Source organism: Myxocyprinus asiaticus, chromosome 10 (assembly GCF_019703515.2).
Source record: "Myxocyprinus asiaticus isolate MX2 ecotype Aquarium Trade chromosome 10, UBuf_Myxa_2, whole genome shotgun sequence".
Taxonomy (NCBI): Eukaryota; Metazoa; Chordata; class Actinopteri; order Cypriniformes; family Catostomidae; genus Myxocyprinus; species Myxocyprinus asiaticus.
The window spans coordinates 37,599,614-37,610,490 of NC_059353.1; the positions used below are offsets into that span (position 1 = coordinate 37,599,614).

A 10,877-nucleotide genomic window follows, 5' to 3' on the forward strand; every position below is an offset into this window, starting at 1 on the left:
TATGGTTCTAATAAAGTGCCCGATGTGGTCTTCTGCTGTTGTAGCCCATCACCTCAAGGTTCAACATGTACATTCTGAGATGCTATTCTGCTCAATACAATTTAAAGAGTGGTTGTCTGAGTTAGGGTAGCCTTTCTGTCAGATCGAACCAGTCTTACCATTCTCCGTTGACCTCCGTCATCAACAAGGCATTTCCATCCGCAGAACTGCCGCTCACTAGATGTTTTTTGTTTTTGATGCCATTCTGAGTCAAATCTAAAGAATGTTGTGTGTGAAAATCCCCAGAGATCAGCTGTTACAGAAATACTCAAACCAGCCTGTCTGGCACCAACAATCATGCCATGTCGAAATCTCTGAAATCACATTTTTTTCCCTATTCTGATGGTTGATGTGAACATTAACTGAAGCTCCTGACTCGTATCTGCATGATTTTATGCATTGCACTGCTGCCACATGATTGGCTGATTAGATAATTGCATGAATAAGTAAGTGCACAGGTGTTCCTAATAAAGTGCTGGGTGAGTGTAGTCTGTATGCTGTGCATAGTATGCATAAAATACCTGGATGACCTACTGCTTTTGCAAAACATGCAGGATCGGACTGCCAAGAGTTAAAACATTTTTATACAAGATTGAATTAAAAAAATGTGAAATAGCTATTTTTATTTCTGATTCCATCATGTTAAATCAATGCATGATAGTACTGTTTGAAATGTTAATCATTGCATGTTGCGTATTGTCACACACACTTGAGTTGGCAGTGTAAAGTACAGTTTACACTGTGCTGTATGCAGTACACTAGTATTCCATTTGAATTTATATATATCGTGGTACTGAATAATTGACATATATTTATTTACCTTGGTATTTATATGGTACTTCATAGAATGCCATAGAATTAGCATGATACATGTCCAAACACAATGGTAAAACCATATTACCTAATGGTACTCTCTTCAGAAGTTTCTCTTCAAATGTTCCTGGGAATTATTTATATCTACGTAGATACTGTGCATCACAGAGGTTAAAAATCTATATAAGCTGGAACTTGCAGTTTACATTTTTTATGCAGACAAATTATGTAATAAAAAAGAAGATATTTTAATTGCCTCAGGTGTTACAGAGTGTGACTTATCTCCACTTCTCTGACGCAAGGCCTAAAGCAGCAAAATCACCATGAAGACCTATTGTGCAAATGTAATAATTGAAAACATGATGGATGATGCTTTTTGTCATGTCAAACCTGAAGCTCATATTGTCATCACATTAGACTAAAACTGGAACCTTCTGAACAAACAAAAATCTTTCCTGACTTGCCTTTCACCTTATGACTGGTTAAAGATCTAAAGAGGCAATTAGTTTGATGTTTTCACTTTTCTCTACCTTCAGCATATCAATAATGACCACATCCATGGAGAGAAGAAGGAGTTTGTGTGTCGCTGGCAGGAGTGCTCTCGGGAACAGAAACCATTCAAGGCCCAGTACATGCTTGTGGTGCACATGCGCCGTCACACTGGGGAAAAGCCCCATAAGTGCACAGTAAGTGGCAAAATATTTTTTTTTACAGTTTCATGCCCAGTAAAAAATATTTATGGCTAGTAAATTTTCTCAATACACTTGCAACTAGCAGGAGAGGCAAAAAGTTAATTTTGGCCCCTGCACACATCTATTTCTGGCCCCACAAGTGGAGCAAGCTATTGCTTTACAAGGATAAGCATGCTTCTTATTTCAACAGTACATCTGATTCCAAACAGGACACATTTTTCACCTCAGCTACAGTATGTTCATTTTCCTAAAGCCTCACGAAGACATGCTGATCTGCTGTCTTAGGTGCCAACCTCAAAGTCCCAGTGGCTTGAGATCTTATTAAAAACTGAACTTCAAAAAAGACTTTAGAGTGCTGATTGACAGGATGGAGACATAATTAAAGTCTAAGAGAGAGGACGGCGCCATGGGTCTTTATTAAATATTGTAGAGCCAGAGTTTCCACACACATCACCTTCAGTATATATACAAATCCTAGTATAAACCAAAGAGGCACCTGTGACTTTATTATGGTCTTTTTGAGCTAATCTAATGTGATTTCTTCTTACACCGATGGCTAATTATTCATGCAGAGCCTTCACAGGGAGAATTCCAAATTATTATGAATAAGAATTCGCAGGATTCAAAAACACTGGGATGGATTATAATAATTGATGATGACATAGTCTGAATAAAAAACATTTTGTACACTATAAAAGTATAAAAAGCATCTATAAAGTTGATTGATTTTGGGTATAAGCTGCTGTAATGTCTTGGTTTTCTCTTTCACTTTCTCTGCCTAGTTTGAGGGTTGCTCAAAAGCTTACTCTCGACTGGAAAACCTCAAAACTCACTTGAGGTCCCACACAGGGGAAAAACCTTACGTGTGTGAGCATGAGGGCTGCAACAAGGCCTTTTCCAATGCTTCGGACCGGGCCAAGCACCAGAACCGCACACACTCAAATGAGGTTTGCACTTTCAACATCTGTTTCATTATGGTGGTTTTTCATCTCAACTCACGGAGACTAAGAATATGAAGTTGGATTTAAATCAGATTTGATTGCACACTAAAAGCTATCTGTCACTTCTCTACAGAAACCATATGTGTGTAAGATCCCAGGCTGCACAAAACGCTACACAGACCCCAGCTCTCTCAGGAAACATGTGAAGACAGTTCATGGGCCAGAAGCACATGTCACTAAGAAGCAGCGTGGTGATGTGCCACCTAAACAGCACCCCCCTAAAGGGAATGGGGAAAATGAAGCCAGCACAAAACATGATAGGGGAAGAACAGAGGAATCAGTTGAGGCCAACAGCACCAACCGTGGAGTGGATAACTGCCAGCATGTCAAGTCTATCAAGACAGAAAACACAGTGGTAAGAATACGAGTTCAGTGTTCATTTTGTTCTTGACAAATTACATCAACGATGAAAGGTTCTGTCAAAGTTTTTGACAAATGCAGAATTTCAAACTAATGTATTAACCATTGCCTCAACTAAGGTAATAACCATTTCCTTTCCCCTTTACTAACTTGCGAACTTACCATTTTTCTGATTGACCTTTTAATGCTTCTCTTTGAAAATAATGGACAGACCGTACTAAGGTGAGCACTGCAGTAATGTTGTCTTTGTATGCATGGCAATGTCAGTACTTTTTCAAAACCCATCTTTTAGCCTCAACTAAATAAAAGCTGTAATGAAGAACAGAAAAAGTGCTGACTAGCAGATTCAAGTTTCGCATGATCCTTTTTTTTTTATTGCACAAGAATGACTGAAATTCTATGATAAATTGTCAGTGAAATTGAGCTTCTTTGTTCATTACTGTTCCTCTGTAGATGTATCAGTCCAGCCCTGGTGGTCAGTCGTCATGTAGCAGTGAGCCATCGCCACTTGGCAGAGGCACCAACAATGACAGTGGAGTAGAGATGGCCATGCACAGTGGAGGCAGTTTGGCGGACCTGAGTGCTTTAGATGACACTCCTGTTGTTGATTCTACCGGTTCTCCGAGTACTTCTGCAGGAGTGGGTCTCCAGCTGCGTAAAAACAGGGGAGGTCTTCTACAGTTTGAGCACATTAAGAAGGAAAAGCTGAAAACTGTAAGAGATGCCTGCCCCTGGGCGAATACAATGCCTCAAGTCCGAAGTACCAAGCTGCCTCCAATACCGTCCATCGGTGAGTACTACAACATCAAAAAAACAGTACAGGCTAGGGCGTGCCTTTTCATCTTGCGCACGATCGGGCATTCTAGCTTTTTAAATTGTACTTTTTTGACCATGAGCCCCTTATGGATGCATGTGATGCATACGCACTATGACTGCTTTGTGATGCTCTTTAGTACGGTGAACTATAGGCATATGTGCAGATGATGCGTTCAGGTGTCCGAGGCTAGAAAAATTGGACTGTACGTGGACAGTTCGCATGGATTGTGCAAATGATGAAATATAGCAGCACACAGAAAACCAAAGTATACTTAATGGGATAGTTCACCCAAAAAGGAAAATTCTTTCATAATTTACTCACCCTCATGCCATCCCAGATGTATATGACTTCCTTTCTTCAGCAGAACATTTGAAATAAAATAGAAAAATATCTCAACTCAGTGGGTCCTCAATGTGGATGGTAACAAAATGTTTTATGCTACAAAAAACACAGACAATCAGCTTTAATGTCATCCATATGACAGTGGTTAAATTAATGTCTTATAAAGTGATACGGTCACTTTTGGTGTGAAAAAGATCTATATTTAAGTACTTTTTAACATTAATAATCGCTTCAGTTAGGCAGTGGTATGTTCACGTGAGAAGTGACGCATGTGCGACACACCCGGAAGAGCAGCGCTTCTTTACAACTGAGTAAGAGGAATGCTGTATAGACCGCTGTAAACAAATTGTAGCAAATTTAAGCAAAGAAGTCAGAAGATTTTCATTGAAGAAAAGAGGAGATACAAGTTTTTGCTTGTCATATTTATTTATATATACCTGAGTATTTCGACCAGGAGCACAGGGAGATGGAGGAGGCTGGACCAACAATCCTCATAGAGACAGAGAGCTCAGGAGATGTGGTGATGCACATGTAGGCAATGCCAGGCAATGCCAACAGAGGTAGAGAGCGTCTGCTGCAACTAATGGAACGTCGCCATGCCATCGCTGGAAAGACCTCGTGACCTCAGCCCTCTCGTGAACGTGCATACTGCTGCTTACTGGATGTGATGATTTATAGTTAAAAAGTACTTAAATATTTATCTTTTTCACACCAAAAGTGATCATATCGCTTTATAAGACATTCATTTAACCACTGGATTCGTATGGATGATGTTATTGCTGATTGTCTTCATTGTGTTACCATCCACATCATTTATAAGGACCTACTGAGCTGAGATATTTTTCTATTTCTCTTCAAATGTGTTCTGCTGAAGAAAGGAAGTCATATACATCTGGGATGGCATGAGGGTGAGTAAATGATGAGAGAATTTTCATTTTTGGGTGAACTATCCCTTTAAGCCTTAATTCATAGTGATAACACAAAAGTAAAGAAACTTCCCTTCATTAACATTCTTTTATCTGTTTTTTTAGACTCATTGCTGGAGACTCCAAATATGGGCACTCAAATGCTTGGGCCACCTACTCAGTGTTTAGGGGACTTGTCCTCGTGTGAGATGACAATGCTAAGTCAGCTTCATGAGCGCAGAGACAGTTCGACCAGCACGATGAGCTCAGCATATACGCTCAGCCGTAGGTCCTCCGGTATCTCACCCTGCTACTCCAGTCGTCGTTCTAGTGAGGCTTCACAATTCGGAGCCCGCAACAACAATATCAGCTCAGCTGACTCTTACGACCCCATCTCAACTGATCTGTCTCGCCGTTCCAGCGAAGCCAGCCAGTGTGGTGGTGCAGGTGGACTTCCAAGTTTACTAAATCTCACCCCGGCTCAACACTACCGTCTTAAGGCAAAATATGCTGCTGCCACAGGGGGTGCTCCACCCACACCTTTGCCCAACATGGAACGCATGAGTCTTAGAACTAGAATGGCCTTGTACAATGACTCACAGGAAAGTTCTCATTTGCACCATGCCCCAGCTGTAGGCAACTCAAGACGCTGTAGTGACACCAGCTATGGCGCCCCTGGCATGATGCCTCATGAAGTCCCTGCCAATATTCCACGACGTGCCAGTGATCCTGTTCGTCGAACAACTCTCGACCAATTCTCCGTGCAGAGGGTTCAACGGTTCAACAGCATCAGCAACATGAATCTGTCACGTCTGCCTGTAATGGATCGCCGTGTTCTCAACTTGCAGAACAACACTTGGTCTGATGGTAGCTTGCACCATCATCCCTTCATTCAAAGACCACCCAGTATTTCAGAGAATGTTTTAATGGAAAATATGGCCACTGATGGAGGTGATCAGCCCGAGGATGATATGGTACTTCCAGATGATATGGTACAGTACCTCAAGTCCCAGAATGGTAGCTCAAATCAGGACAACGGTGGTCATACACAAGACTTCCATGGTAATATGACCTCTCAACAAAACCAGTTCTACGGACAACGGCGAATGGCTATGGTAAGCAACAATCAAAGCCATGTACAGCAAACAGTGCCTCTTTGCTCAAGCCCAGATCAAATGGCAGACCCGCACGTTGGCTTGAACAAGAACAGCATGCCTGTGCAATGGAACGAGGTCAGTTCTGGTTCTGTGGATACAACTACAAGGCTTCCAAAGCAACAACAACTCAGAGGGAACCTGGCAGTGGTACAGCAGAAGCAGAACTTTGGAGCTTACCAAGGCGTTGGGCCTAATCAGCAGATTGTACCAATGAGCCACAATCTGGCGAGTCTGCAACAAGGTTATCCACAGAGAACCGCCCAAAGAATGAACTCTGTCCAGCAGTATCGGCAAGCAGTTGCCAATCCATGTCAAAATCTCAGTGAACAAATTAATCCTCAACAGGGATACAGACAGGACCTCAATTACAACTCTTCATCAGTAAACGCTAGTCAGCACCTAACATGCAGTGGCATGGGTATGCCCAATGGGAGAGCAGTAACATTGCAAAACCAAGACGTGCAAAATTACCGATCAAACTTTGCACACGTCAATAATGTTAACCAGCAACATTATGTCCCATTCTCTCAGACAGGCATTCAAAATGTAGGCAGAGGACTGATACAGCCCAGACCTCCATCTGGACCCAAAACTCTGAATAGGCAACACTCAGGGCCAAGTATAATCCAGCAAAATGGATGTTCTTTGTCGGGGCTTGACACCTCAGAAGCGCACCCAAAGAGACAAGGTGACATAGGTCAACACAAAAATGGGAACGGCAGCGCTATGTACTATTCGGATGAGATCCATATGTTGGACACCAGTATGGATTACAGTTCTCCCATGTCTCCATGCACAAATCAAGCCCATGTTGCTTCAGTGCCTACTATGATAGCATCTCCTGGGGTTAACCAGGTCACCAGCACAGTGGACTCTTCTCAAACACTCGAGCACACTCAAATAGACTTTGATGCCATTTTGGATGATGGAGACCATTCAAGCCTAATGTCTGGCACATTAAGCCCTGGACTTCTGCAGAGTCTTTCGCAGAATTCCTCGCGACTTACCACCCCACGTAACTCTGTTACACTGGCCTCAGTACCAGCAGGTATTGGCAACATGGCCATTGGTGACATGAGCTCAATGCTAACTGCCCTTGCAGAGGAAAGCAAATTCTTAAACATGATGGCTTGAGAATTATAGAAAAATAAGATATTGAATAAAGCTATAACTAATAAAATGTCAAAGAACACTAAATTGTACTCTAAGGGGAGAAAAACTTGTTTATGCATCTTGTCATGAGCAAAGGCACTGATATACAATATATTATTTTAGAACATTTTCAGGTGCAGCATTTCAGGTGTCAAAGGTTTGCATGAAAATGCTGTTGTATGTAACAAGATTGTACCTATAAATGGCAAAGACCTCAAGATGACGCATCTGTATCACAAAGCCATATGTTGTACGTAAGTTTGTTTGTTAATGCAAATAAGTGTACATCAGGGTAATGGTTATTGGGCTACTGTAAGTCTGATTCTCCCTTTCTCAGCAGTGCACTAAAATGCACTAAGTGCCTCACTTGAAAGAATACAAGTAAGCTTTTAAACTCATATAATGCTATGTAATCTGGTATGTAGCTATACTAATAGTTATGGGTATTTGTGCTGCATTTTGCTCCATTTTGTTTATAGTTATTCATTACCTTCATGTTTTAAATTATGTGTAATTCATATGAACTGCACAAACTTAATTTTTTCATAATGTTCAATGCTCAGATGTACCCCCTTGTAACTTCTAAGGCAAATTTAAGGAATAGTTCATTCAAAAATCATATTGTACTCACCCTTGTGTCACTGCAAACACATATGACTTTCTTTTTTATGCGGAACACAAAAAGAAAAACTAGAAAATGTTACTGTGCCTTGTGTGTTCAGTGTTCACACATAATACACATGAGCCACTGTGAACGAGCTTCTCTCATGAATGTGCAACGGATGTAGTTTTTCACTGATATATTACTTACAATTTAAATCATATGCCTTCAGAAGATTTAGAATATGATGCATGGACTACTTTTATGATACTTTTGGATCCTTTTTTAAGCTTTAAAGTGAGCCCCTATCAACTGCTATTGTATTAAAAAGGTGGAGCGAAATATATATATATATATTTTCATTTTGTGTTCCAAATAAGAAAGTCATACGGGTTTGAAACAACATGAGGGTGAGAAAATTATAACAGTTTTCATTTTTAGGTGAAGTATTATTTTAAAAGGGTATATTCCAAGGAGATGGTCAGTTTCATCTATATTGTCAGATTCCCTCAAAGCACCATTCACATCTGTTCCACATCTGTCATCTCATCTTCTTATGTATGGGCGAAGGACAACATTACATCACTGCGCTTCAGTCTGCGGAGGCCTGTCATCTGTGACGTTCTTTTGAGATATCTTTAAAAGAATATGCAAGTACTCTGTGTGCTCTCAGCGGAGATTGCATCCCAATTTACAGGTTCATCACCCTCTCGAGCTTGTGAAAAACCACAGGCGCATACTAAAATGCAGTGTTGGGGGTAACGCAATAAAAGTAACGTGCATTACGTAATCAGATTACTTTTTTGAGTAACGAGTAAAGTAATGCAATATTTTTTATTTTAGACCATAGTATCTGAGTTACTTTTTAAATAAAGTAATGCGTTGCTTTTGTATACCTCTACTGTCCCTGTATTGCAAGAAATCAGGAGTAGAAGTGTGAAACTTAAGGGAGGAGACATTGCATGATTGGCATTGTATTTCTATAGCGTGTGAGGCCAGAAACCATTTAGCAGAGAGAGACAAGTCACTTCTATTTAAATGAATGGGAGAAATTGGAACACCCAACCAAGAAGCTCTAGCACCCAACAGTCAATGGATGTAGACTGGAAGTCCCGCCGTGCAGGTTGCGCATTTTGTGTTTTTAGCGTGACACGAGGTCATCAACACTCCGTTGAGTGAAACACTGTTTATTCATGTGTTAATACACACTACTTTAAAAAATCAGTAAACGCGTTTAGGCAGAGGGATTATAAGACTAGTATTCCACTGAACTGCTCCGTGTTAGAGCTCCTGTAAATGGGAGAATGGGAGGAGAAAAGCTGACTCTGGATCAGTGTCTGCGAGCAACATTCTACATGGTTTGTGTACGCAGAGAAAATGTCTTAGTTTCTAAAAATTTTCTACATTTTTGTTTTATAATAAACAAGTAGTTTGATTCATGAAACAAACCGTTTTAATGACATTTTGATAGCATTAAAAACGATCCCATTCAAGTTGTATCAACATGCGCCTTTGAAGTTGTGGCATCTGTAGGCACCGGGGATCAACTCAAAAGCGTGCACTGAGATGACAAGTTAGAGTCATTAGACTTATTCCTTGAATGTGTTAGACTGGCATCCCCCACTGAATTTTATCCTGACTTCTGAAGAACATCTCAAGTTGACTCTGACATTGTCAATGGGCACAGCACATGATGACATATATGATGCAGGTTCAAGTGTTTGACTTTGCTGCTTTAGGTAAGACAGTGGTCATTCTTCATTATTCATATTGGCTGCCATGTTGATGGAAAAACAAATCATGCATATTCATGTTATTGATTCTTTATTATAAATATGACGTGAAGACCTACTTTCTAAATATCTGTTTGTTTACTATGCTGTTTTGCCATGAGTGTTGTACAATAGCTAGAATGACCTGTAATGTCTCTTGTATGGAATGCATGGCTTATTTGTATGGAATGCATAGCATAGCAGAAGAGAAAGTGGCTGTGAGGAAAAAGTAACGCTTTCCATAAAAAAATAACTTTTTAATTAAGTTACTTTTTTAAGGAGTAACGCAATATTCTAACGAGTTATTTTTAAAAGTAATGTTACCCAACACTGCTAAAATGACTTCTGCCTTTGATTCAGCATCATAACAAGAAATTCCCACCAATGACAGAGCGATAACTGTTTTCTTAAGGTCTGAATTATACAAGGGGATGAAGGGGTTGATGTTTCATGATGCCATTTTCAGAACTTGACATATGTATAGCTTTTGTACATTTTTAAATACAGTATCTTCATTTTTCTCTGTTTTAACACTGGGTTTATGTTGTCTTGTGGAAATCACATGATCTGCTCCCTGTAGAGCGCATTAAAGCAGGTATCGGCACGAAAGCTTTCTAGCGCACCATTTTGAATTTTAGAATTTAAAAAGTGCAAAAGTAAGCATATTCATTAAAAATGCAGTGGATTTCTCATATATAGCATAAACACTTTCTTTGATTCAAGTTAAAAAATAAATCATTCTAATAATACGTATCAGCATGAGCACAGTCATAATACAGCTAGACACTTTATTATTTTACATAGGTTTATCGAGAATGTTCGGCAAAACTTTACAATAAGGTTGTATCACATTAGTTAATGAATTAGTTATAAACTTAACAATGAATAAATTAAACATTATATATAAACAATATTTTGCAATATTTTAATTATAAAAACTAACTAGTATTCAAAACTGTTCATTGTTAATTTATAATGTAGTTATTAATTGTAACATATTTAACTTGCAGTGATAAAAATGTGTACATGTTTGACAATATTAGTAGTATATGCATATTATATGTAGAAATTGACATTGACCAAGAATAATAAATGCTGTAAATGTATTGTTCATTGTTAATTGCAATAGTTAATATGAACTATTGTTAATTTTTACAACCTTATCATAAAGTGTTACCAGATTTTGGATCAAAAGCAGATAATGTGCATTATATGAGAGGACATTG

The 10,877-nt window shown here is 39.4% G+C and overlaps 1 protein-coding gene across 4 annotated transcripts in view; it reads left to right on the forward strand.

Moving 5' to 3' along the window:
* Positions 1 to 10,477, forward strand: part of LOC127447085 (zinc finger protein GLI2-like) — a 109,954-nt gene extending 99,477 nt beyond the window's left edge. For all 4 annotated transcript variants that reach the window (XM_051708607.1, XM_051708605.1, XM_051708606.1 and 1 more), the window contains 5 exons: positions 1,389 to 1,538; positions 2,327 to 2,491; positions 2,619 to 2,900; positions 3,359 to 3,695; positions 5,096 to 10,477. In XM_051708607.1, the coding sequence (XP_051564567.1) occupies positions 1,389 to 1,538; positions 2,327 to 2,491; positions 2,619 to 2,900; positions 3,359 to 3,695; positions 5,096 to 7,260 (3,099 nt within the window). In that variant the 3' untranslated portion in view covers positions 7,261 to 10,477. The remainder of the gene's footprint in view (positions 1 to 1,388; positions 1,539 to 2,326; positions 2,492 to 2,618; positions 2,901 to 3,358; positions 3,696 to 5,095) is intronic.
* The last annotated feature ends 400 nt before the right edge of the window (positions 10,478 to 10,877 follow it).